The following is a 26,040-nucleotide window of genomic DNA, read 5'->3' as shown; positions in this document are numbered from 1 at the left end:
AAGGAAAAATCCAGTAATACTTCAGTTCTTGAGAGGGAAGATGACCTTCAAAGACTATCCAGGCTTAAGGACATTCCTTTTCTTTATTTGGCTACAGATTTTTGGAGAATATGTAACTGTATATACTGCACTAATTCCTCCCCCCCCTTTTTTTAATTCAGAAACTTAATCTAAAGCAGTGCTCCCCAAATCGCACCCTCCCTTACTCCTGTCCACCGGAGCTATAGACAGGGGTTAGAGCCTGGCAACTGGGGTCATAGGTGGGGGTGGAACTGGGTGGTGCTCCCTCCCTGCCCCCTCCATGGGGGCTGGCCTGGGCTCCCTACCCCCTGAACATTCCTGTACATCCCACCCCACAGTTTGGGGACCTCTGATTTAGAGTCCTTATTCAATATCTGATATTGGAAAAGGCAGAAATAGTAGTAAATAAAGTGGGGGAAATCCATAACAATGGTCCAGAGTTCCATTAGAAAAAATAATTATTTACCTTTTTTTTCTAAAAACCAGACTACATTGTGATGGAGTGTAAACCCCCCTATTGGCACTGAAACAGTTAAAGGGAGCTCACTTAGTGCACTGTTTTCAGGTGGAGGCTGGGCCAGGACAAACATGGGATGAAACCCAGCTGGGGAGGAGCTGGCTACTATGATGGGGCTACAGGACAAAAGGAGGTTTTGCGGGACAGAGGAGGCCTAGTTCCTCTCCTGCACTGACACTCTGGCGAAGGGTCAAGAGAGATGTGGAGTAAGCTCTGGTGATGAGTCCTGATTTAAAAGGGCAGGACCTAGACTTCTGGGAAGCATTCTCATGGGAGTAGGAGAAAAGTTAAAGAGGGATGAAAAGTCAAGCCCTAGGAGGACAGAAGTTAGTGTCAGTTTATATTTTTCAGTTGGGATTTGTTGGAGGATGCTAAGGAGGAGCCTGGTTAGGCCCTGCCAGGAAAGAAGGGTGACTCTTGAGAGGCTGTAGTACCTGAGAAGAATACAGATACACAGTGGGCCTAGGAAGGGACGGGAGGAACCCTGCTACTAGCCTGACATAGCAAAGTCCAGGGAGGTAGCTGGAAGTAGGTCTGAATTGACAGCTCTTGCCTACTTACAGGGTCCCTGGGCTAGAACCCAGAGGAGGAGGGCTGCCTGGGTTCCCCTACCAGCCATAAGGGAATGTGGTTTGAAGCCCCCTGATATAAGGGGACAGGGACTCTTGCAAGCTGTAAGAGGGGACTCTAAGGACCACGTAGCCCAGAGTTGGGGGATGAAGATCCGATTTAAAGATGTCTGATTCTCGTTTGGACTCTGTTACTCCAGATTGAGGGGGACATGCTATGATGACCTGACTGCAGGGCCTTTTCAGGAGAAGCGGCAGACCACTGTAGGGCTGGAGCTGGTGATAGTGCTGGATGTAGGGAGCCTGCTATGCCACACAGCCACAAGGAGATAGACAGTGGTAAGTACTCTGCATTCACCCTACAACAGTTTTATAATTTGAATGCTGTAATAAGTCTAACTTTGTCACTGTTTAAAATTCTTTTCTATCCTGATTTTGTGTGTGTGTGTGTGTGTGTGTGTGTGTGTGTGTGTGTGTGTGTGTAAAAGGATAGCCTACCCTATAACAATCAGTTTTACAAGCTATCTACCGTTATAAGATCTTAACTGAATCAAAATAACCATAGCTTAGCTGCAAGGAAAATTATGCACTTTAAAGAATTAAGGGATCAATTTTTTTAACAAAGGAAATACATTTCCTTGTCTATATACAGTCTTTATTCAAAGCATGTCAGACATCTGGGGTTTTTTTTCTTTCTGTAAAGAAAATTTCCCTCTCTCTCACCCTCCTTTTCTGTGTCTTTGGCATGCTCCCTTTCCAAGACACTCTCCCCCCAGACCTGCGCTCCCCTCCTTCGCTGGCTCGCTCCTGCCCGCAGCCCCCTCCAGCGGCTGATGCAGCCAGCGCCGCCCCCGGCCCTTGGCTGGCTGCAGCGTCGCAGCATCTTCCCGGCCCTGCTGCTGCTGCTGCTGCTGCCGCGGCTCCAGTTTCCCGGCTCAGAGCCATGACGCCGCCCTGCGCGGGGCTGGCCGCTGCCGGCCTTTTGCAAAGCCCCCGCGCACCGTAGCCCGGCACCGGAGCGAGCAGCGGGGCCCGGCGTGCGGCGGAGAGCTGCGGGCGCCCGTCCGCCCACCCTCCGCCTCCCTGCCGGTGCCTGGAGTCGCTGTGGCTGCCGGCGCCCAGGGGGTTCCCCAGCCCGCCGCCCAGGTAAGCGAGGGGCGCGGAGCCCTGGCCGATGCTCCGGTAGCTGCGCCAGCGCCCGCGCCCCTGTCCCCACGGGGGCTGGAGAGACACCGCCTCCGCCTAGGGGCTGGGGCTGCCCGCCCGCTCGCTGCCAGCGTGTGCAAGGCGGTGCCTGGGGGGGAACAGGAGGCCCGCTCCGTCCCGCATCCCTGCTGGGGGAGCAGCCCCCAGGGGAGCCCGCGCGTTGGCTTGTGGCTGGCGGGCTCGGCTCCCTGTCTGCGGAAAGGCCCCCCCGTCCCTGCTGCAGTGCTGAGTCAGGGCGCGGAAGGTAGGCCCCGCTTTCTGTCTGGCTCCTCTTGTTTTGCTTGGGGGTTGAAGTGCTGGCCCTGCATGTGGGGTGGGGAGCATGGTGTGTGGGGTTGATAACTGAGGTACGCAGCGGGGTTGTGGGTAAAGTGTGGTGTTCTTGCCATCCTCCTGTGCGTGTTTGACTTGACTCCTTCATTCCTAATATTCTGTAGCCCAAAAGAAGTGATAATATTTCACGAGGAGGGTGGTGAAGCACTGGAATAGGTTATCTAGGGAAGTGGTGGAATCTCCATCCTTAGAGGTTTTTAAGGCCTGGCTTGACAAAGCCCTGGCTGGGGTGATTAGTTGGTGTTGGTCCTGCTTTGAGCAGGGGTTTTGGACTAGATGACCTCCTGAGGTCTCTTCCAACCCTAATCTTTTATGATTCTATAAGGAATCATTAGCAAAATCATACAGTACTATAGACAAAACAAATAACGCTAGTACTTGCCTTAATTCAGTAGGTCAGCTCCAGCAGCATAGTGTGTCCCAGGGCATCATATTACAGCACTGCGTGGAAGGATTAATAAAGCAAGGTAAATGTTAACAATTTCTGCATGCTTATTTTGCCTTGGCAGTCTAGAGCCCATTCCCTGGCTTGTTTACTAAAGAGGAGAGCAATAGTGCTCACTACTACTGTTACTTTATGAAGTTGTAAATGGGGTTGTCACTAGATAGGGCCTGATGCAAAGGCCATGGAAATCAATAGACTCCCACTGAAATCAGTGGGTTTTGGATGAAACACTTATTCAAGGGTGAGTATCATCTGTCTAGCCGGGAAGTCAAGATGCTCAGCCTGGATGGTGACTTGATTTGTGATTTTGATACTGTTGTTGCAATGAGCTACGCACAAACAAATCCCAGAGCTCGCATGGAGCTTATTGCAGCATTGGGCACTAAACATCTTTGCAGTTTAGAATCCCCATCTGTAAAACTGGAAATAATACTTCACAGGGGCTTTGTGACATTTATTTAACATTGTTAATATTTGCAGGACAGTTTGAGGTCCTTGAATGAAATGAGCCATGTCCATGCAAATTATTATTTTTAAGTTTAAAAGAAATTTAATATTTTAAACTTGTTATATTTCTCTCTCTCTAGTCAAAAGAAGGTGAAGAGAAGTCCAATGAAACAGACTCCTTTCATTTTAATTGAATAGACTCCAAACTCTTTACAAAAGATGCAGCTAGCTGATTCAGAAGAGACATTGTTAAGCTTATTTGACCAGTGCAAACGGGAGTTGTTCTAGATACATTCTAATAGACAGTAGTAACCATCTAGTGAAAATAGACTATTGAAAATTAGACACTAACCTAACAAGTACTGTCTCAAATGCATAAAAGGTCTTTGATCAGATGGCATAGAAGTTCTTCAAAGCGACACTGCACAGATGAAATGTGGAGAATAATTTTTATTTTACATGTGAAATTGTGTAGCCTGGAGAGTATAGCTGTTGGTCTTTTATTTTGTGGAGACTGACCGATTAGAGTGCAGCCTGTAGCATAAGAAGGATGTTCTAGTAGGTTGGGAGATAGCCCATGTCTGCCAAATCCTAGTCTGTGTTCCTGGTTCTGCCAGTGATCTGCTGTATAAACTTGAGTAAATCACTTATTCCACTCCATGCTTCAATTTCTTAATCTGTAACATAAAGATAATACTTCCCTATATCTCAGGGTTGTTGTGTGGTTTAAATCCATTAATGATTGTGACGCACTCAAATATTGTGGTGGTGTATAAGGAGAAAGAGATTGTAATACAGCCATGCTTGCACTTCAGATTCAGAATTTCTGGAAGCCATTTTTCAAAGGAAGCAGCAGATTGGGACTGTAGAAGAAACCACATTATGTGAATGAATAGATAGTAACAATCCAATCTGTTTGATATATTTGGGGAAATTTTCCAAGAAAAAGTAAATACAAATTGTGTTAAATTTTTTCTCTTCCATTTGTTTAACAAGATCTTCCTTATCCATCTTAGTTTTTTCTACAGCATCCATCATTGTACTCATCTTCTAGATGCCTTTTTGTCATCAGACCTCCTCCTAATTGCTGCATTGTTCACTGTAGCTGTGACCCATCATTCTCCAGGCCTGAGACCCTTTGCTCTACCCTTTCTGCTCAAGGAACATCCTGGTACCTTGCCATCCTTACCTTTCTCATATACTGGGACGTGTGTGACCTTATACAAGTTAAACTCTCTGTCTCACTTTTCCATTTGTAAAATGGGAATAATAATACTTCCTGCCTCTTACCCTTTATCTGTCTTGGCAATTTAGATTGTAAGTTCTTTGGGACAGAGGACCGTCTCTTACTACGTGAATGTATATAGCACCTCGCACAGTTGGGCCCTTTAGTCACTATGTAATACAAAATAATTCATGAACTCATTGAGTTTTCCTGTTACCTCCTCTAAGATGAGGGAGGTAGAATGCACCCGGTTCAGTCTTTTAATTGTATAAAAAACACGGAGCAGCTTCTTGTCTTCCCTCTGTATTACTTCCTGCTACATTCTCATCCGTATAGGCCTATGCTCCAGTTTTCCTTTAGTAGCCTTGAGGTGATCCTGGGACGGTTTCTCTTGCTGACGGCCTGACTTTTTCATCTTTTGCAGCTTGTGGTCCACAGATATTAAGTGAAAAAGTAAGTGGTGTTTTTTGTTTTTTGTTTTCCCCCCTCATGCAGAGGATATTCTATGAAATGGGAGATGCTGGATATTTGATTTCAGAGCAATGATATTTTTTTAATGTTTTTAGCTTTCCATTTAAGAGCTAAGTATTATAATTATTATTACCTGAAGCCATGACCAGTGAACGGTAACTTAATATATAGTAGGTACTCTTTAAAATGAAGACATGCAAATTACATGCTTCAGAGGAAAAAGTGAACGTGAACTAGTTGAAGTAAAGTCATTGAATTGAGTAAAATATTTTACAAATGCCACTTTTGCAGTGTACCAAGGGAGTATTCTAAAGTGTATGTGATGTGATATTATGCTAGAAAATCCAACGTTGTAATCTCCACAACTACTGTTTGTTTAAATCAGGGGTTTTTTTTATGGTTTTTAATAAATCCTCCTAACTTCCCGGTGTGGATAAATCATGCCTCTTGTACGGAATTAAAATTTAGGAGCTAGATTCTGCATTGATATACCTCACTATCTTAAGGTTGATTACACTGAGTTCTGATAATAAGTCAGTGCAGAATTTGGCTACAGTTCTGGAACATATGAGCAAAACGCTTTATTACACTCCTTAGTAGGGATAATTTCTAAAATGGTAGGTTAAAAATATAATCTACTTTTCCTCTATCTAATTCCTTTATCTTTTATCTAATTTCAAAATCCAAGTAACATATGTGTATAAAATGGCTTCGGGGTCTCTTGTCTTTTAATATATATTTTAAAAAGTCAAGCACTCATTAGCAATCTTAAAAAACAAACCAGATATTTTGTCTCTATCATGTACATTATGGGAAGGAAATAGTTTCAGATTTTTGAGGGCTTGTGAACAAAAATATTGAGTAAGTGATAATTACATTGAAAGGATCTCCTTATTTTGAACCTTTTAAAAAAAAATAAGAGGGAGGATCTCTGATATATCTATACCTCTACAGGGAATTTTCTGATTTTGTTTTTGTTTTGCAAGGGCAGGAAGAGTATATATCCATTCAGTTCCGTTATGTTTTGTGGTTTTTTTTTTTCTTCTCTAAAAAAAGAAACATTGAAAATGTCTCAGGAACCTGATATTCCATATACAAGTGCAAAAAAATCAGGTGATTCAGAGGATATCAAAGAGGACAGCTTGAACAACCCAGATCAGTCTATGAGAGCAAGGATACGACAAAGTTCCTCAAGTCCACGCAGGTCCAACACAGCTCAATGTAAGCAAATCTGTTAAAATAAAGTACAAAAATATATTTTTTTCTTGTTGTGAAGATAAAAATTTAGATTCCTTTAAAAGGCTCATTAGTTACTGTGCAATTAACTATTGTGTAATTAATTAAATATTGTATCGATCATTAACAAATTAAAAAAGAGAAGCAAACATTTTTTTTTCTTTAATGTTGTTGGCTTTTCTGTCCTGTGAAACAGCCTATAGGCATGCTGGGTAAGACTGCCATAATTAATGCACCTGTCAAGCACTCCTGATCAGGCCACAGTACCAGAATAAAAACCAAAAAATGTGTTTCTTCCCCAGACTAGGCTGGGAATTCATTCCAGTTAATTATAGGAAGTAAATTCTAGAAGTGAAAGCTGTCACTGGAAGAAGTCCTGGAATTCCGTTGTCATCAACTCATCATTTTACTGCCCTTGGTTAGGGCTTGATCCTAAAGGTGCAAATGTCCTCCATCCTTATTAAAGTTGATGTGGGTGGAAGGCACTCATCAACATTGTGGGATTGCCACCCTGCCTGGCTATCCTTCCATCATAAAATCACCACCCACATCCTCCTAGAGAAGAGTTGTTCCTTCAGTTCACTTTTTGCAATTATTGGGCCAAATCCTTATGTTAGCAAAACTCTTATTTAAATAAATAGGAATTTTGCATGAATAAGGGCTTCAGAATTTGTCCATTTGTCATTTTCTAAATAATTGTTTTGTGCTTTTGTATCAGGTCGATTTTGCAAAGTACACGGATCCAAATTTAGGTCCCAAACTAGCAGGGTCTCAGAGGCATACTACACGTCCTAGGCAGCCTCTGCGTGGTCTCCTCTAGCAGTTTCTGTTGCCTGCAAGGAGCAGCAATCAGGTTTCTTGCAATTATTCTCCAGGTGCTGTGTTTTGTTGGGGAAGAATACGAGTGCTATTATAGAACACCCTCTGGTCATATGGAGGCTCCCATGAACATTTGAAATAGTGTCTCTTATACACTCCACTACTATGTGAAATCTACATCTACTTTAAGCCCTATTGTTGCTAAAAGCCCACAGACAAATAATAGAGGTCCTGTGGTCACAAATCTGCTTGTGTCTAGAGATACCTGTGCTTTCCTTCCCTCACTCCCTTATGGGTATTAATAAACTTCAGCCCTTTGCACCTAACATTACTGTGAGCCAGAATCAGTAGAGTGGTGTATTCTACTCATGTCATGTACATGCCTGTGTCTGTGATCCTAACCAAGGGCCTGCACCTGCAAATACTTACGCATCTGAGTAAATCAGTGCTTCTCAGACTTTTGTATTGATGACCCCTTTCACACCGCAAGCCTTTGAGTGCTCCCCCTTTATGAATGAAAACCACATTTTAAAAAAAATATTTAACACTATTATAAAAACTGGAGGCGAAGCGGAGTTCGGGGGTGGCGGCTGATAGCTTGCGACCCCCACATAATAAGGGGTCATGACCCCCTATTTGAGAACCCTTGTGAGTCATCTGATATCAGTGGGAATATTTGGGTGTCTAAAAGTATTTACAGGATCTGGCCCCAATATGGTATGCTCATTTTCTTGTTACATCATCCAGTCCATCTGCTTAGTTTTCTGGAGGGTTGTAGCCTTTGGTTTATAGTTTAATAGTTGTTTCCTTAAGTGGGAGGGACCTTCAGAGGGCCCTTACCCCCTCAAAAGAGGTCAAATCTAAGGGTGTGTCAGCTTTTGGTTCTTCCAGTCAGTGAAGTATACCTTAAGTCTGAAAATTAATGAGGCTTTAATGGGGCTGGAAACATTTTCAGTCCTAATGCTACAGGGCAGTGACAAACATTCTTGCCAGATCATCACGTTGTGTTAAAGTTTATTGCCAGAGTTTATTGTCTTTCTGGTTTGGTGTTTTTGTTTTTAATGTAGGAGCTGGTTATGACATTACTATTGACTCTGACAAGTCTGGTATGACTAGCAAGTCCCCTATAGGTAAAACAAATGAAAAAGCAAATGGGAATTTCCCTGGGTATGATTTCTGCTTATGGCTAAAGAAGTAGAATTACCCCAGATGATATTTGCAAAAGCCTGGCAACAATTATGTCTGAGCCACTGAATACAATGCATTTTATTATTTGTGTTTTTTTTGTTTTTGAAAACAGTGCTAATTATTTGTTGAGCATGATGGTGTTTGGAGCTGTATCAAACATAGGAGCCATTCCCTATGGGATTTATGCTCTAAGCCCTGATATTGCAAGTTGCCCTTCAGAGAGTCCAGCGTGCTGCAGTGCATGTGTGAGCAAAAGTCAAGTGTTAAGCATAGTCCTCTGCAGTGAGAGGTATCAAGTCATGAGTACTGGGTAAAGAAGGGGCTAAGGTCAAGAGATGTGCTTAAGTGCATTTTTCAGCATACAAATGAGGTGCTTAACTATAGGCTCCCTTTTTAGTCTTTTCGTCTGCTGTTAGGCAGGAATAATTTGGCAATCAGGCAAGAGCACTTTGATTTAAATGCAGGGTGAGTGCACTGCCTGTCTGCTCATGACTTCAGACTTTGCAATACTCCCCACAGGCATTGTGCAGGATCAAACCCTAGGCAGTAACATACAAATGTCTAGAGTGCTGGGTGAAGAGCTGTTTATGACAAAGTAGCACAGGTAATTCTTTATTAAATAAGTGACATTTTGTATAGCAGACAGTTGGGGAAAGGCTTCTTAATGAAGGGCCTGTTCCATGTAGAAGGTTGATACCCGCATAAACCCAATCATATAAACCTGTTCGTCGATCTAAAAAAAAAAATCTATTCCAATTTAACCCAATGTGTGATTAGTATGGTTCAAGGAGTTTTATTTCAGTGTGGGGGGTGTGTAATATATGTATTTTTTTGCCAAGATTGGAATTGAAGTGACGGAATTATCACAATCACAGGGTGACAGAGCAACCAGTCCTTACTTTCTGTTGTTCTTTATCTTCCTCTTTCTCACTTTTCCTTCTGTCCAGCTGGGGAGAAGTCTGGCCAGCCCTCTCTTCATCTGATGGCACTATTGATATAGTCTCTTCTCACAGCTCTCTTCCTTTTTCTTCTCAGTTTTTGGAAGGCACATGCTTTATTACTCGGAATAGCTTGTTGCCTGCCTGCTCTGTCTCTATGCTGCTTAGCACTGACGTCAGCACTGCTACAAGCGCAACTTGGCGGGGGGGAGATGACCTTCTCCTAAGAAGGTCAATGGCAAAGCTCTAGTTGATTTCAATGGGTGCAGCATTACTCCCTTAACCAGCATCTATTATATCATCATCATTGGCACATTCTGTATCACAGCAAATCACGCTCTGGCCCACTGGGGGTGTGTGTGTGTGAGATATATAACCTTAAGACAAATTCGAGCACGGACAGCTGGTGCTGTTTTCAAGGCTTGGCTTTACCACCCACTGACCTTTCACCTCCCAATTTTTTATAGCTAGTGACCTCTTTCCTTTACTACCTAATGAAAGCTAGACCTGGTCTGTGTGGTGTCCTGCTGCACTGCTGCCTCCCATTCCTGTGTGAACTTTCTAATGCTCATGCCACTCCAAACCCCAGTCTCGGGCTACTTGCTGTGCTCTAGGATATGGAGCAACCCATGTCCCATTGAGCATACAGAGATGAATGGAAGGAGAAGAGCTGTGGCATCAGCACATAGGCTAGGCCTTGAAATCATTAGCAAGTTAGGAATAGCAAGACCCTGGTTTCAGGAAACGGGGCAAAGAGGTTGCTGGTTCCACTGAAAGTAGAGAAGGGAAAACTTGCATGGTGCCAGTGGTGGTGGTGTAAGTGCTTTATAGATACTTTGGAAGACGAGATCCCTCCCTGTCTTGAAAAATGTATAATCTAAATGGCAGTGTGCACATGGTAAATGCAGTGGAAATCTCCAGGACTGAATGGTGAAGTTGCATATGAAGCTTGTTGGCCCCACAATGTTCTTTGCATATTTTGTAGAAATGGTTTGCCCAATTCACTGTGGGAAGGACTTGATTCTATAGCCCTAGAAGATGTGTGTTTTAAGGAGGGACTTGATGCAGCAGAGGTCACAGGCGTGTTGGGGCCTAGTTGATGGCTAATTGGAGCACAACAATGGTGTAGATGTGTCCCTTTGGGGTGATAGAGAAAGAAGCCTCCTCAGATCTATGACGTCGAGGGAATCCTCAGCTGGGTTTGTCTACTGGCTTACATCCCCTTTGTACTGGCTGACTGGTGGAAAGAGGCCCGAAAGGTGGAGGACGATCTTACCTCCAGCTTTTGAAAGAGTAATGAAATGTCATATATTTGTTAATGTTACAGCTAGTCCCCCTCGGCTTGTGTCGATGGAAGAGCTGATGGAAACAGCGAAAGGAGTTTCTAATATGGCATTAGCACATGAAATTGTAGTCAATGGAGGCTTCCAGATTAAACCAGCTGAACTACCAGAAGGCAGGTAAGATGGTTATTGATAGAAATAAATAGCAGTTTATATCAGTCCTTTGGATGTAAAGCGTGGAATATGCAGATACTTTTGGGGAAAAATTCCATGAAAAGAATTGTAATGTGTTTTCTTAGCTTTGTAATGTTTCTTAGCTTTTCAGCACTTCTTCATTCTAGCATTACTATTTTACTCTTCTGTATTCTTTAACATCCTCTTACTTTGTAGTAACTCGCTAAGGTTGACTCTTGGGCCTGGTCTACACTAGAAAATTTGGTCAAATTAACGATGTGGATTGGGTGTGTGAAAAATCCTGAGCCAATATAAGTCCCCATTTAGATAGCACTAGGTTGACGGAATAATTCTTCTGTCAATCCAGCTACTGACTCTCAGGGAGGTGAATTGCTATTACACCAATGGGAGAACCCCTCCCATCGGCACAGGTAGTGTCTGGACTGAAGCACTGCAGCTGTAGCGTTTGAAGTATAGATATACCATTAGGTTGCTCTCGGAACAAATGGTTACTGCTTTCAGGATCTGCCTGAACTTCAGTGGTTAATGGAGTAAGAATTCCAAGGTAGCCCCAGGCATCTTCAAAAAAAGATCAAGGCCACATTCAGATCTGGTGTGAACATATGCAGCTTCAGTAAAGTTGCACAATTAAATCAGAACATCTGAACTTGTAACTTGTTGTTGAAGTAATGGGATTATTTATATTAGCTCTGAATTTGACCATCCAATTTAGTAAAAAATATCTTAATGCCCCGTGTATTTTGACAAGCGGTGAGTTGTGCTCAGTGATGAAGGAAATACCTCACTGCTACCTCACATTCTGGTTTCACTTTTCAAAATTTTACCCAGAGGACTTGTACTGTTTCTAGGAAGTTAATTGGGTTACGTATTGCTAAGAAACACAGATATTGTTCATGTGAAGATGAAATAAATTATGATTTTGTGATTTGTCTTCTCTTTATAGACTACTTTTAGAAGTGTCATTTTCTGGATGCTTTTTGTTTGTTTTGGTTTTTGTTTTTCGCCAGCTCTGTATGTATCTTTTCAGCTGTGAAGTCAGCCATTCCAAATCATTCCAGTTTTTATACTCTTGTGCCTGATTAAAATGGCAGTTTTCTCCTCTAAACCTCTCTAATTCATTACATGTAAGATACTAACTGTCATCTTTTGATATTGTTGTGTTTACCAACAGCCTGGAGAAAACCGTAAAAGAGATTGTACACAAAGCTTTTTGGGATTGTCTGGAAGCCCAGTTAAGCGAAGATCCACCAACATACGATCATTCAATTAAACTTGTGGGGGAGATTAAAGAGGTAAAAATGTGTGATATCAGAAGTAATTTACAGAGATTACATGGCACAAATACACAAACTGTATGCCATCTCTGTATAACAACTGTGTGTAAAGTGCTCTGTAGAAGTCTAGACAATAGCTTTATCTATAGGCTGCATGCATACATGGGCGGAAAAGTAATCAAATGTGAAAGCAAGAAATGCTGAGTCATGTTAGATGAAGGGAAGGTTGCAGGTTATGTTACTTTAATAATTCTGAGGTTGCAGTAGCAAAATGTGACATTGTAGCACAAATAATTAGAGGCATCAATCTAGGTTTTGCGCTGCATACATGTGGGCCCTTCCTCCCATCACTGAAAAAACCCTCCTTGTTCCAAAGAGTTTACAATCTGAATAACACTAATACTGTATAGAATGCAGGAAAACTATGATTTAAAAATATATTGTGTAATTTTTTGTGGCCCTATGTTTTGAACAACTATTAAGATGTCATCTGCCATAGAAACCCAGTATGAATTTGGTTGTTAATTCAGACCATTATTCAGTTCCTCTGTAAGATGGTGAAACAATGTTTGTTGTGAAAAACTAACAACATGAAAATTTCTTTTCTTTCAGACTCTTCTATCTTTCTTATTGCCTGGTCATACCAGATTAAGAAATCAGATTACTGAAGTTCTGGATCTGGATCTGATAAAGCAGGAGGCAGTGAATGGGGCCCTGGATATTTCTAAGCTGGCAGAATTCATCATTGGAATGATGGGAACCCTTTGTGCTCCAGTTAGAGATGAGGAAATTAAGAAACTGAAAGACATTCATGAAATAGTCCCACTATTCAGGTACTGGAATGACGTTAAGGAATTGCAAGGAATCAGACTGTGGGTCACTTAATTTCAAATTTGCTTGTAGATCCTTGTTAAAGATCCAAATTTTATCTGTGCATGCTGGTGGCATATACAGTCTGCTAGCAAAAATTTCTTTCTGGAAAAATATAAAGCAAGCAGAGGGGGGAAATTATAAAGAAGAAAATTCCAGTAGCTATTAGCAAGGACCCTTTTGGTTCTGGTGGACTGAAGGTATTTGTACCTTTGTGTAATTGGAAACAATCATTTTCTGAAATGCCATATTTAGGTAAGAGAATCTTTCCCTGGATATTGGGAGGCTGTCTTAAGAAAAAGCATGAATTCCTTGTTCACTTTTCCTTTCTGCTAATACATTTAAATAATTTAGAAAAAAATGTTCACTCAGCTTTAGGGTCTTCTTCAACCAATTCCTCCCTCATCTCTCCCCCTCCACCTCCTTTCTCATATGTAGTAAAAGAATATATTACAGGTGTTTAAAAGTGGAAAGCATATAGGGCCTGGATACGTCAGATGCCATTTTCTGTTTGTTACTATCTCATTTAAATAAATTGTGCAAGTTATCAACAGTTTTAGGGAATTTTGTTAACTCATCAGTAGCGTATTGAGCCATTTTTGTGTGTCTTGCCTGACTAAGGCATTTCCTAACTTTGTAGTCTCCAATAGTAAGGATTTCCTTAGAGAAGAACACTTTTTTTTTTTTTTTGTAAAGAATGGAAATGTTTACACATATGTAGACATTGGAGTTAATTTCTTCCATGGCCTTTTCACTTTTATTTAGCTCCCTCGTGGAGTATACGTGCACAGGTTGACAGAGGTCCGAGTATACACATGGATAGCGATAAGCCTTGTGTTAGGCTGAGAACTAAGTCTTTCCTAAATTCAGCATGTGATGACACATGTCCCAAGAGAACTGATCTGTGAAAAGGACTCTAGTACATTCTCAGAAGTTTCTTTACAGGCGAACAAGCCTCATTACCCTGGCAATCTCTCTCAAGACTTCAAGCTCCGTGTAAATACTTATCATGCTTTTTTAGTGTTCTTAATAGCTCATTTCCTTGGACAATCTGTGCTAAGTAAATCTTGCAAACTGTACGTTTTAAACATGTGCAGCCCTGCTTGAAAAAATAACATCTTTCTTTTCTTTTTTCTTTTTCTTTTCTTTTCTTTTTTTTTTTTTTTCAGAGCAATTTTCTCTGTATTAAACTTAATGAAAATGGACATGGCTAACTTTGCTGTCAGTAGCATTAGGCCGCATTTAATGCAACAATCTGTTGAATACGAAAGAGAGAAGTTTCAGAGGATTTTTGAGAAACAGCCAAGTATGACCTTTTTTATTTTCTCCTCTTCTGAATTATGTGCCTTTGCATGTTGGTGTCACAAACACAAAACAATCCACCGAATAAGTATTTTGTTACATTGCTCCATGATGCAAATAGAGATATCTCTGGTCCTTAGGCTTCAATTCAAGAAATTTACCGGTACAACAATTCTGCATTTAAAACAAACCCAGACCCAGGATATCCATATAATATATGGCACTATAAATCAGCATCAACATGCTAGTCTGTAGTACTGCCAGATTAATTTGTGGTTTCCATCTACAAGGTTCTCTGTGTTCAATCTGCATTGGTGTCCTCCAGAAGTTCTGAATCATAAAGTAAATAAAATGCATCTCAGTAACTAGCACCGTGGGTATTAGGAGAGCCTACTAGTGGTATTATTTGAAAACTATTCATGGGGGAAAAAAAGAACTCCTGAAAGTAAGATTTTTTTTACCAAACCACTTTCTTTCAGATTCTCTAGACTTTGTCACTGACTGGCTGCAAGAAGCATCAGATGATCTTGCCAATTTGAGGTGTAAAAATCCACCTTCCCCTGGTGTTGGTGCTGCAGCTAGTGGAGTTCCTGTATTGTGTCCTGCTGCTGTACAGAATTGGGCCTATCTAAAGCTGCTTAAGTGGGATCATGTGCACAGGCCTTTCCCAGAAGTAGGTATTTAAGAGAAGACGTAGCTTCTTTTATTTAATTTTCTACCCTGTGTTTGGTGAAAAAGCAGAAATCATTTGGATCTATAACCTTGTTCTTGACATAAAATACTAAAAGATTTAGGATTTAACTGGAACTCTTGCAACTCTTTTAATAGGATAACATTCTGAATTCTTTTTTTTTTTTTTTTTTCCAAAACTGAAGTTTAACTGAAGGTGAGGTAGTGTAATCTACCGTATAGAGGAGGGGTGGCCAATCTGAGCCTGAGAAGAAACCAGAATTTACCAATGTACATTGCCAAAGAGCCACAGTAATATGTCAGCAGCCCTGCTCCCAGCGCCTCCCGTCCACAGGCAGCCCTGTCGATCAGCTCCTCCCCGCACCTCCCGATTAGCTGTTTCATGGCGTGCAGGAGTCTTGGGAGGTGGGCGGGGGAAGAGCGAGGGCATGGCAGCCTTGGGGCGGGAAGGGGTGGAGTGGGGGCAGGGCCTGTGGCAGAGCCACGGGTTGAGCAGTGAGTACCCGCCCCCCGGCACACTGGAAACTTGGCGCCTGTAGCTCCAGCCCCAGAGTCGGTGCCTATACAAGGAGCTGCATATTAACTTCTGAAGAGCTGCATGTGGCTCCGGAGCCACGGGTTGGCCATCCCTGGTACAGAGCACTGGACTGGGAATCAGGAGATTTGGTTCTGTTCCTGGTTCTATGTCACTGCATAAGTCATTTCTTTTTCTGGGCCTTGGGTTTCCCTCCCACCATTTTTCAGTCCTATCTATTTAGACTGTAAACTCTTCCTAGGACCAGGATAGTCTAATACTTTGCACAGTGCCCAGCACAGGAGTGTTCCAATCTCAGTGGGATCCCTGGATGCTACTGTAATTCAAATCATAATGTATTCTTTTTCTCAGGTTACTTCTTTAATAGATGATCCTTTCGGTGATCCTCTCAAACACTGTCACATGGTCTCTCACTACAGTGGTTCATAAACTGCATTATGTTATGTGAGTTGCAGCAACTGTAAAGAAAAGAGATGCTGCATGGCTGAACAGATGTTTTGATTACTAATGTCTGGTTTTATGCATGCAAAATGTCTCCATTTAATAGCTGTTTGTGTAGGAGGCTCATAGCATAAATCTCAGGTTTTAGGATTTCGCAGCAGAAGAATTGTCTTTCTGTCTTGATATCTTTAATCAACTGTCTCTTACCTTCTTATATTTGAGACCTGGACAGCTAGTTCATTGCTGGGAAGATTCTGAACCCAAACCTCTGAATTTAAACTAGATTTACAACCTTCAGGTTATTGCAGAAGCAGTGCAGCTAGATTCTGTTGTACCTCTGTAAACCTAGAGATATTCCATTAACTTTGACCATTGTATTCAGTTTGATGGAGGAGAAGCATAAGGGATATGACATGTCGAGAACTGACATTGAGTTAAGTAATCAAACAGCTGTTTGCCCACCCAGGATGAACTCTCTACAAAATCTTTCCCCTTTATGGTGGTTATAACTTGTATCTTATGAACCATCTAATGTATTCCCCTGAAACTCTGTTTTGAGAGGGAGGGACGTGTGAGAGACTTCAGAAAACTAACATTCACAACTGAGCTACAAAAGTTTACATTGTTCACTATAAATTATGATTGGTGTAATGTGATCCATTAATTGATAACTCTCATGCTTTATTTTGAATGTAGTAACCCAATAAGTTTTAATCTTTTATCTCAAAAGGAGAATATTTTGTTCCGTTTTTCTTGAAACAAATCCATCTGTAATAGAAGCGGAGTAATTCAAAGATAAACCATAAGTATTTTTAAAAAATACTCTTTGCATGAAAGTGCAGGACTGAAAACATTAGATAAAGCTAGGCATTATACAAGTTTACCAACACAGCTCTGTTAAATCACCTTGGTTCTCACCTGCTAATCCCTGATACTCCACTTCTGGAGCACAAACTGCCTATCATGCTGAGTTTTAATAAACGTAAATGGTGGTATTTGATTTGATAGAAACAAATGTCCTCTGAGCACTAAGATGAGACCTTTACTGAGACTTAACCTTGGGTCTGCCTTAGGATAAAAAAACATATAATGGATACAAACATCTTCAGCCCATAAACCAGCCACTAACTAACCAGTGTAGAAAGATTTCTCCTGTAGGAAAGTTATTCTATAATTGTTCATTGTGGAATTGTTCATTGCACTGTCCACCATTAGAGGAAAACATCAGATTAAATGGACCATATTTGACTAGACTGATTTGTGTAATTAGGTGTTGGAAATAAAAGACTGGTGCACTATCTCACTGCAACACCAATCCCTTGAAGGGTCTTGGAGAGAGGAATCCCTAGTAATTATTTAACTTTAACCATAGTAAAAGCTTTTAATTTGAAGAGAGCTGTTTTCTGAGTATTGCATCTTTTTGCTATATATTAACAGTGACATTGAATTATACTGCTATCTGGGAAATCGGGTTTTAGGAGCGAATTGGGAAATCTTGTAGGAGAAGCAAATGGAGAATGTTTCCTCTCTGGGCTTCCAAACATGCTGCTTACAGATTTTACTCAGTGTGGCATTGGTACCACTGGCCCATCTTTCAAATGTATGGAATACTGGTACAATTTTGAAGTCTGTGTACTAAAGGAATTCAGTTTTCAGAATAATCTTCATTATGTTACCTGGCCTCACAATTTCATTTTCACTATACTTTGTTATCCCAGTGTATTGATTTTACTCTGTCTTTGCAGACATTGTTAATGGACCACACCCGCTTTCAGGAAATGCAGCTGGAACTGGAACAGCTCACCTTGACGGGTGCTATCCTCCTGGTCATGTTCAATGTAGCAGGTGCAGCACTTTCCAATCTGCCAGGGTTTGCTGACAAAATCAAAACCATTATAAAGGTGTTGTTGATGGGAATGCACTTTCCGTGAGTATCTGAATGATTCCTACCTAGCATCTCTCAACTATGCTGTGTTCAATAGTGGAAGTGGTATTCAGTGGCATAATTTTGTTGTGATCCTAGAGAAAATTGATTGTATGGGCTTCTCTTAGTCTCTTGACTTCAAGAAATTTAGAGGATAGACGGGACAAGCAATTAGAATGGAGCGCTTTCACTCCCACAAGTATACAAAGCTAGCAGTTTTTCCTAAGGAAATGAACCACCTTATTCCTTTCATCCCCATCTGATATTCCCGTGCCAAACAATTCATTTGCTGTCATTACTATCTTTCATGTGAAGTCTTCTACCAAGTCCACAGCTTTATATTGGCAGTTAACCAAGCTTCATAGCTTGGACCAGTCTCCCTCCATCCTTTACAAAATTGTTCGTTTGTTCAGTACATACGTGCAGACACCTGTAGGTTTAGGATGACTGCCATAGACGGCGGTGAGAGGAACAAGTGTTTTGTTAATATATATATATAGGCGGCTCAAATCAATATAATTGGACTGATTGTAAAGGGTCAAAATAAATGACTAAGCAACAACCCTTAAGGAATGGTTTACTCCTTCGTGTTCTCTCTAGCTCCTTTAACCTGAGTGAATCTTTGGCTACTGTTGGTGAGAAGGTCTGTGCTGAAGTTAGTAGCTGTCTTTCCCAACATGGATTCATGCCATTGACAACTGAGAAAGAGATTGCGCTTAAAGGACAGATCCAGACATTGGGAAACTCTGATAACACCATATGCAAATTGATAGGTAATCTTGGAGTGTATATGCAGTGTTCTCAAGCATGCTTTTTTCTTTTGCTACTAGTAAACCCACTGAATAACCTGTTTTGTATGATTTAATATTTATTTATTTAATAACACTTACTTCTGATATATGGTGAGCCACTAGACAAAGTTGAGTGCCTTACCTTGACCTCTTGGGCAGCTCAACAACTCTGAAAATCAGGTCAGAATTTTCAAATGTAGTTGCCCAAGTTCCAACTATAGAAGTGATCTGTTCCTAAACTTGGATCTTCACTGAGCTGCCCCGCCACCTGCATCACTAAGTCTACTGCCTGAAGTGATAATTTATTTAAAATGATGATCTTTTTGGACAGTAAAACATAATGTTGGGAGTCTCTGCTCAGAGGAGTCTCTGGATTGAAATACATAACACAGGGTGTTCTCACCAATTCTTTTTAATGTGTTAGCGCACCATGGAGGAAGATCACATACATTGTTCTTGGTTTCAGAGTAGCAGCCGTGTTAGTCTGTATTCGCAAAAAGAAAAGGAGTACTTGTGGCACCTTAGAGACTAACAAATTTATTAGAGCATAAGCTTTCGTGAGCTACAGCTCACTTCATCGGATGCATTGTTCTTGTTTTGCATCCGATGAAGTGAGCTGTAGCTCACAAAAGCTTATGCTCTAATAAATTTGTTAGTCTCTAAGGTGCCACAAGTACTCCTTTTCTTTTTGTTCTTGTTTTGTATTTAAAAATATATTGGTCCTTCTTTTTTTTTTCCAGATTCTCGAATTCAGGGATTTTTGGAGAGCTATCTGGCTTCTGGTCATCAGAAATCGTTTCCTGCTATTCCTGGGGGATTAGGGCCTATTCAAAGAGAGATGGAAGAAATTGCTGTCAAGTATGTTCGCCTTGTCAACTATAACAAGATGGTGTTTAGCCCTTACTATGATGTGATCCTCAGCAAACTACTGAATAAGGAAGAATCCCAATTGTTAGGGTAGTCAGAAGAATCATCATACCAGTTTGTATGCTAACAAAATTGCAATTAACTTGGCTTTTGAAAATGGCATTCCATTAAAACATAGTTTTATTACTGTAACTCAATAGCACTGAGTCTGAAGGGGAAAATTATGTATAAGTTGGAATAATTCAAATGGTAAATAGATGCATTTTTAGCACAAGTATTCATGCTAAGGATATGTTTGTTAATTTTATGGCTATAGTTTTTGCTACTGAGCAGATGTTAGATAAGACTAAACAATTGTACAAACAGACTGCATTTTTAAATTGCTGATTTTGTGGGGGGGCTTTTTGTAGCATTCTAACTCTCCAATTTACCATGAAGTTAGTGTGTGCGTTCATCTAGAGAAGATTAGGCAAGGTCTCTTCCATATTGAGTGATTTGGCCTTCTGAAATCCTATTTTAACAACTGAAGAAATAATTTAAAATTTGAGATGTAAGAAACTTGAATAATGGTAGTTAAGAGCAGGTACAAACATTGCATTTTATTGTAATAAAATATAAGTCTTTCTGCTAATCACATTTTTTTCATTTGCTCTCTATCTGCAAATAAGTTACCAAAAACATGATATAATTATATTTTGTAGTGAATTTTCTGGTTATCAGATAACTCTCTTCCTCTATGTACAGTGTTACAAGGGTGACAGTCTCTAAGATTGCAGCTGAATTTATCTCTTTGTAAAACTTTCAGATGGGCCAAGAGAAATGTTTTGAAAAGAGTGGCATTTCTTGCCTTTTGTTTGCTGGTAGTTTGCTCCTTTTTATGTGAAATACTAAAGTAAACATTTTCAGAAGATGGATAAAGACTTGTGCATTGAATTCAGGCTTAAGGAAATTTCCTCATTTTTTCCCTAAGATTCTGTGGCTTACTAGACAATTGTATATGTTCATAGTTTCAGAAATATCACTGAAATTGAAACATACCAAGAATTTCTTAAACAGTCATTTTAAAAGGTATAGTAGGAAATGAACTATTTAAAGTCATGGGAAAATGTTAGTGTTTCAGATGCTTTTTCACTTTTTACAGATGTTCTTGAACTCTTGAAGTATTTTAGATACTTGAGAAGATAACTAGCAAGATGTCCTCTAACTGCACTCTGAAGGATTTCTGATCTTAGTAATTCATAAAATATTGAAATTTAAACTTTTCTTGGAAGTAAATATAAGGTTTATATATGTTAAAAGCAACATTGAAACTTTCTTCAACTGATAGAGCCCATCAGGTTTTGGGTAAGAAATGGTTGCCAAAGTTCTTAGGTAATATAAGGTGAAAGGAGTTCATGTTAATAAATGATAGGCTGGTACCTTGTCCTAAGAGTTTTGGGGCAGTGGGGTGGGGGCACGCTATGATAAAAATTGAATATTTACTGTATTCTAAAATGAAGAATTTAAAAGGTGGCCTCTTTTGATACTATTGATTAATAAAATAATGAATGTGACTGACTAGTGATGGTGGTGATAGGAAGGGAGGTAGCCTGGAGTACTTATTCTAATGTTTACACTTCCCTTTGCATTTTGAAATTTCAGTAGTTCCTAGGGCTTGAACTGAGATCAGATATATGGCTCTAACAGTTTTCTGCTCTATGGGGAAGATGGAATAAAATAACAATAGCTTTACTTACTTGATGTATCCCCACATTAGCGTATTAATTCAATCTCAAACTTTGGATGAAACAAAGCTTACCTCATTTTTATGATTACAAAACTAATGACAATATTAGAAAACCATTTTTTTTGTTGGATGGTTCTTTTGGTTGAACTCCTGAAAATATATATTTTGAACATTCTTTAGTAAATTGAAAATAAGTAGCTTAAGCTCAAAAGTTTGTATAGCACTATTTTTTGGATTGTCCATATTCTATTCTATTCTACTCTCGGTCTCACTGGTGTGCCTCAGTCCCTTTGTTCTCTGCCTGTGGCACATAGTAGTTTAGTCTTTTATGGGTTGTAATACTTTGGCCTAATTATGGTTGTTGGGTTTAGTGTGCAGGTACTGGTGGCCTGCGATATGCAAGAATTCAGACTAGATGACTCTGGCATTTAAACTCTATACTTTCTGTATATAGAAGTTACTGAGGGCTATTAGAGAGATGCATTTCTTGATCTTGTCCTCAAGCATTGGTACTACATTTCTCTATACCTCTGCATAGTGTCAATATGATCTTAACTCTTTTGTGTATTAGCAATGGATGCTTCAAACCTATTACAACAGCTGGTGCTCTTGAATTGCAATAGCCCAAACGCTGTTGCAGCTCCAAATATTACCTTTTTGTGTAACCTGTGTCTTGGTTTTCACCTCAACAATTCCTGTGAGAGATGAAGGTTAGAAAACAAACTACTCTGCTTGTGATATTCTTGTTTATGGAATCTAAGTGTACAGGTCCTAAATTGCTGCTCTTTGTTTATATTTCAGCAGTGCCCAGATTGTCCATAAATGCAGTGATTTACAATCTTAAAAACAACGGTGCTGGGGAAAAGGATACAACCCACAAAGTGATCAGTACATTTTTCTAGTACCACTACATTCATTTTTGTTTATGATATGGGATAGGGAGGAGGTACATAACTGAACTGTTCAAGGTTTGTGGGGTTTTTTTTAATTGAATTTGTTTTGTTTTCATTTTCACACTCCTCTGTACATCCTGGTTCTCCTCAAGCCATCAGTGTAGTTCCTAGTGCAATTTCTAGCCCAGTTTTATACATTCAAGTTGTTCAGTGAAAGCTCCCAAACTTCTGGCTACTTTACCCTTAAACCTTTTGAGTGATTATTTCAAGGTAGGAACAAGCCAGAGACTGATGCCAAAATGAGAAGTAAGGGTCATGAGCTGCTATGATGTGAAATTAAGGATTAAGGCTAAAATTTTCAAACCTGGTTCTTGTGTGCTCAGCACTCCTGAAAATAAAACTACTTAGACACCTACATCAGACCTGGGGGGTTAAGTGAGTAATAAGCATAGCAGATGAGTGGTGACGGGCACCATTCCCTCTCAGCCCCATATGGCTTTTGTGGGTGAGCTTTCTTATTTATGCTGTGCTAAATAAGGCCTGGTCTACACTGTGGGTGGGGGGGATTGACCTAAGATACACAACTTCAGCTACGAGAATAGCATAGCTGAAGTCGATGTATCTTAGGTTGACTTATCTTGCGTCCTCATGGCGTGGAGTTGACTGCTGCCGCTTCCCTATCTACTCCACCTCTTGCTGCGGTGGACTACAGGAGTCGACAGCCGAGCAATCGGATCAATTTATCGCATCTACACTAGATACAATAAATCTATCCCTGATAGATCAATCACTACCCGCTGATCCGGCGGGTAGTGTAGACATACCCTAAGTGTTTGGGAAATCCTGCACAGAGTTCCAGACTTAGACTTTAGTACCTCCAGAAAAACTACTTGATTGCAGTGAAAGAGTGGTTCCCCTACCAGCTTTGTTTAAATGTAGTAAGAAAACCAGAACAGATTCGTTATCACAGTGATAAAAATACACAATCACTTACAAACCAACTAAAACAAGCATATAGAAACACTCTCTCATGAGCAGAGACTGCATATGCTTAGCATCCATTGAATAAATGCTGTAATAAGTACAATGTCAGGATGGGTGATTTGCTGTATGGATAAGCAATAGTCAAATACTGAATTGTCTGGATAAATGTGTACTTGCTTAATGCAGGAGATCATCACCCCCCTTTAGGCAAAGCTGCAAAGTCCAGATGTCCATGAGTGCCAGCTCCTGCTTACTGTTCCCAACACACACCAGTGCATGTTGCTTATTGGTCAGTGCAGTAAGTCCTGTTTTTCTCAATATTGTGTTTTGTTCCTAAAGCTTTATTTACATTTTTTGTAAAAGCTATCTGGGCAGCAGGCACATTGGTTGAGTGTGGGGTACTGCACTAACCAAGAACCAGTGACTCCATGTTTGGGCTTTGTCAGTCTTGCAGATAGTGTAAGTTGTTGCTGTTATGTTTATTTTGGGTATTTGTTACTTAGTAACATTTAAAAAAAAATTTAGTATCTCACATTTCAGTTACTTTCCCCAGGTGTTCTGATTGTTGGGTGACAAGCTAAACTGAAAAATATTCTTCTGATAAAAAATAAGTTCAGATAAGTGTGGCAATGTAAGCACTCAGGCCAGCAATTGGAACCTGATTCAACTTATTTGTGCTGCTTCACACAGCCACATTTGCTCCTCATTCTAGGGTTCTGTGCCAAACAGATCAGGGGCTACCTCTGTAAATACCCCCTCTACACTTGACCTTCTCTATCAAATGAAATTATGCTTTTGCAGGTGACTAAGCAATTCCTACTGCAAATTCAGCTTGAACAATGCAGAATACACTTTACTGGCACCACTAAATTACAGCTATCCACATCAGTGGTCGGAATTTAAGTTTGTCTAATATAGTAAGAGCCTGTATAATCTGGAGAAAAAATAATGCTCTAATTATTGAAGTGCAATGTTGAATATTAAGGTGCAAGTTTTTAAATGCAATCTAAGATGTATAATTACACAGAAGTTGCTTCTAAAAGTACCATGCACCAACTTATTTGAAAATGACTGCAGTGATTTAAAGAAAAAAATCTTTTAACATTTAATAGCTTGTTTTTGCCTGTAAACTAGAGACCGTAACTATGGATAAAATTAATGCAGAACTAACTGCTTCTGGAAATTTCGGTATACAAAGTGTGTATCTGATAACTTATCTTGCTGTGTTGTCAGTTCTTTTCATTTTAACTTACTTTGGAATGAGGAAATGTACCATCTTCCAACATTTTGGGGAGGGAGCGGGGAGTAGAACTCTGAAAACATCATGAGGAATTTACTTCCCAACCAATATGGTTAGCTGAAGGTTTTAAAACATCTGTTTGATTGATGTAAGAGTGTATACATAAAATCCAAACGAGGCATGAAGTTATGATCTTTTTATTTTAATGGAATGTTTTTTCCATTTTAAAACTACAAAACAGATTCCATACATTCTGCCATAAATAAAAACAAACAATAAGGCAGGACACTACATGAGCAAACTGAGAACAACTGTTTTCCAGGAACTGTGAATTAAAAATGCTTCACAATTATAAGCCATCCAGTTTTTAAAATAAAACTGTTGAAAGCCCCCCAAAACTTCAAGTGGTAGATGTTAACACACTTGAAGAGGAACAAAATGCAATTCAGACATTTTGTGCTATTATTTTTGGAAAAACCTAATTTTGTTTAGAGCACTTTCTAAGACTCTGCTGATCAAGAACCATACAGTATAAAGAGGCACCACAGTAACAAAACCTCATTGCGGAGATGTTTGTTAAAAACGGTTGTCCCTTTTTAAACATTTGACATAAGAGGCAAAAAAATCTCTTAATACAAGTCTTTCACAGTCCGATTTGTAACCTTTTTCATCGGATTCTCTTTTGCTGTCGTGCTCTGTATATGTCATGTACAGGAGGAACCACTGATCCCTTCTCCTCTTCATCGTCAGAATCTTCATTTGGTCTTTTGACAGCTTTATTGAACATGGTATTATTTTCCACAGGTCCATTGCCTTCCACAGTTAATTCAGGCAGGCCTCCAGTAATTATTCTTACAGCTTCATCAACAGCTTTGGAACAAGAAAGATTAATTTGGCTTCAGAAATAAACTGGGTTTTCCTTGATGAGCAAAACAAGTCAGCACATTATTAAGCTGCTCTGGATGCTATGCAGGTGTACTGAGACACTGCTAAAAACAGAAGAGAAATATGTCACCCTTTGACATCACGTGGGAGTCAGGATTTCCTACTACTGCCTCTGACAAAGGATATGCTGCTATAAAAGAGTTAGTGTGTTGCCAAAGGGGGAATAGAACTCTCCCTGAGTGGTGTAGCTTAGTTTGCTAAAGCAGGACGTTTTAGCTTTGAAATGTTACATTTCAACTTCCTAACAAGGCATTCCTTCCACATTTCTCAGTTTCTCTTAAATTCTAATCAAGCATCATATTACAGAAATGTTAACAAGGACATGAAAAAAGATGGCTCATTTAAGCCACTGATTAGATCCACTGCACTTTGGACAATGAAGAATTTTGCCCCTTACAAACATTTGTGAGAGTTCAGGATACTATCATTTAAAAATGTACTCTACTTTAAAAATAACAAGGCACCTTCTCCATTTAGGGAATTCTCAAAATCTAAGTCATCTCACTGGATGTCAATCTTGCAACAAAAATAAGTGGGCTGAAAACTATACTGCATGTGAAAACATCTTCAGGAAAAAGTCAAGTGAAATGTACTGCTTTGACTTTTGAGTCACTTTGGCTGCATGCTACTTTCAGAAAACATCATCTTTTAGTATCCTTGCCTAA

At 40.1% G+C, this 26,040-nt stretch overlaps 2 protein-coding genes across 17 annotated transcripts in view; one reads left to right on the top strand and one right to left on the bottom strand.

Annotated features, from left to right (window-relative positions):
• The first annotated feature begins 1,307 nt into the window (after positions 1–1,307).
• TCP11L1 (t-complex 11 like 1) lies at positions 1,308–21,512 on the top strand. 16 transcript variants are annotated; one of them, XM_043515752.1, is made up of 14 exons: positions 1,949–2,253; positions 3,039–3,113; positions 4,555–4,709; positions 5,100–5,216; positions 5,706–5,851; positions 6,291–6,455; positions 10,743–10,875; positions 12,065–12,185; positions 12,780–13,000; positions 14,207–14,343; positions 14,819–15,012; positions 17,751–17,932; positions 18,530–18,702; positions 19,461–21,512. In XM_043515752.1, the coding sequence occupies exons 6-14, from the start codon at positions 6,302–6,304 to the stop codon at positions 19,679–19,681; spliced, it is 1,536 nt and encodes a 511-aa protein (XP_043371687.1). In that variant the 5' UTR covers positions 1,949–2,253; positions 3,039–3,113; positions 4,555–4,709; positions 5,100–5,216; positions 5,706–5,851; positions 6,291–6,301; the 3' UTR covers positions 19,682–21,512. The 16 variants fall into 16 exon arrangements, with proteins under 16 accessions (XP_043371679.1, XP_043371680.1, XP_043371682.1 ...); XM_043515746.1 differs by lacking the exon at positions 4,555–4,709; XM_038404381.2 differs by lacking the exon at positions 5,706–5,851 and having other exon boundaries at positions 5,188–5,216.
• A 3,109-nt stretch (positions 21,513–24,621) lies between these two features.
• CSTF3 (cleavage stimulation factor subunit 3) overlaps positions 24,622–26,040 on the bottom strand; it is a 71,820-nt gene continuing 70,401 nt past the window's right edge. Inside the window, exon 21 of the mRNA XM_038404372.2 lies at positions 24,622–25,300. Coding sequence (XP_038260300.1) covers positions 25,098–25,300 — 203 coding nt within the window. The 3' untranslated portion in view covers positions 24,622–25,097. The remainder of the gene's footprint in view (positions 25,301–26,040) is intronic.

This window comes from Dermochelys coriacea, chromosome 6, assembly GCF_009764565.3.
Source record: "Dermochelys coriacea isolate rDerCor1 chromosome 6, rDerCor1.pri.v4, whole genome shotgun sequence".
Lineage (NCBI taxonomy): Eukaryota > Metazoa > Chordata > Testudines > Dermochelyidae > Dermochelys > Dermochelys coriacea.
Note: the sequence above shows the minus strand (reverse complement) of the source record. Positions and strands in the feature narration are given on the sequence as shown.

Bases quoted from the DNA above. Each gene is read 5' to 3' on its own strand.
- TCP11L1 (XM_043515744.1), top strand. From the start codon at position 1,416: ATGCCACACAGCCACAAGGAGATAGACAGTG. The intron at 3,114-5,187 runs GTAAATGTTAAC...CATCTTTTGCAG, and splicing joins GGAAGGATTAATAAAGCAAG to CTTGTGGTCCACAGATATTA. The intron at 14,344-14,818 runs GTATGACCTTTT...ACTTTCTTTCAG, and splicing joins GATTTTTGAGAAACAGCCAA to ATTCTCTAGACTTTGTCACT.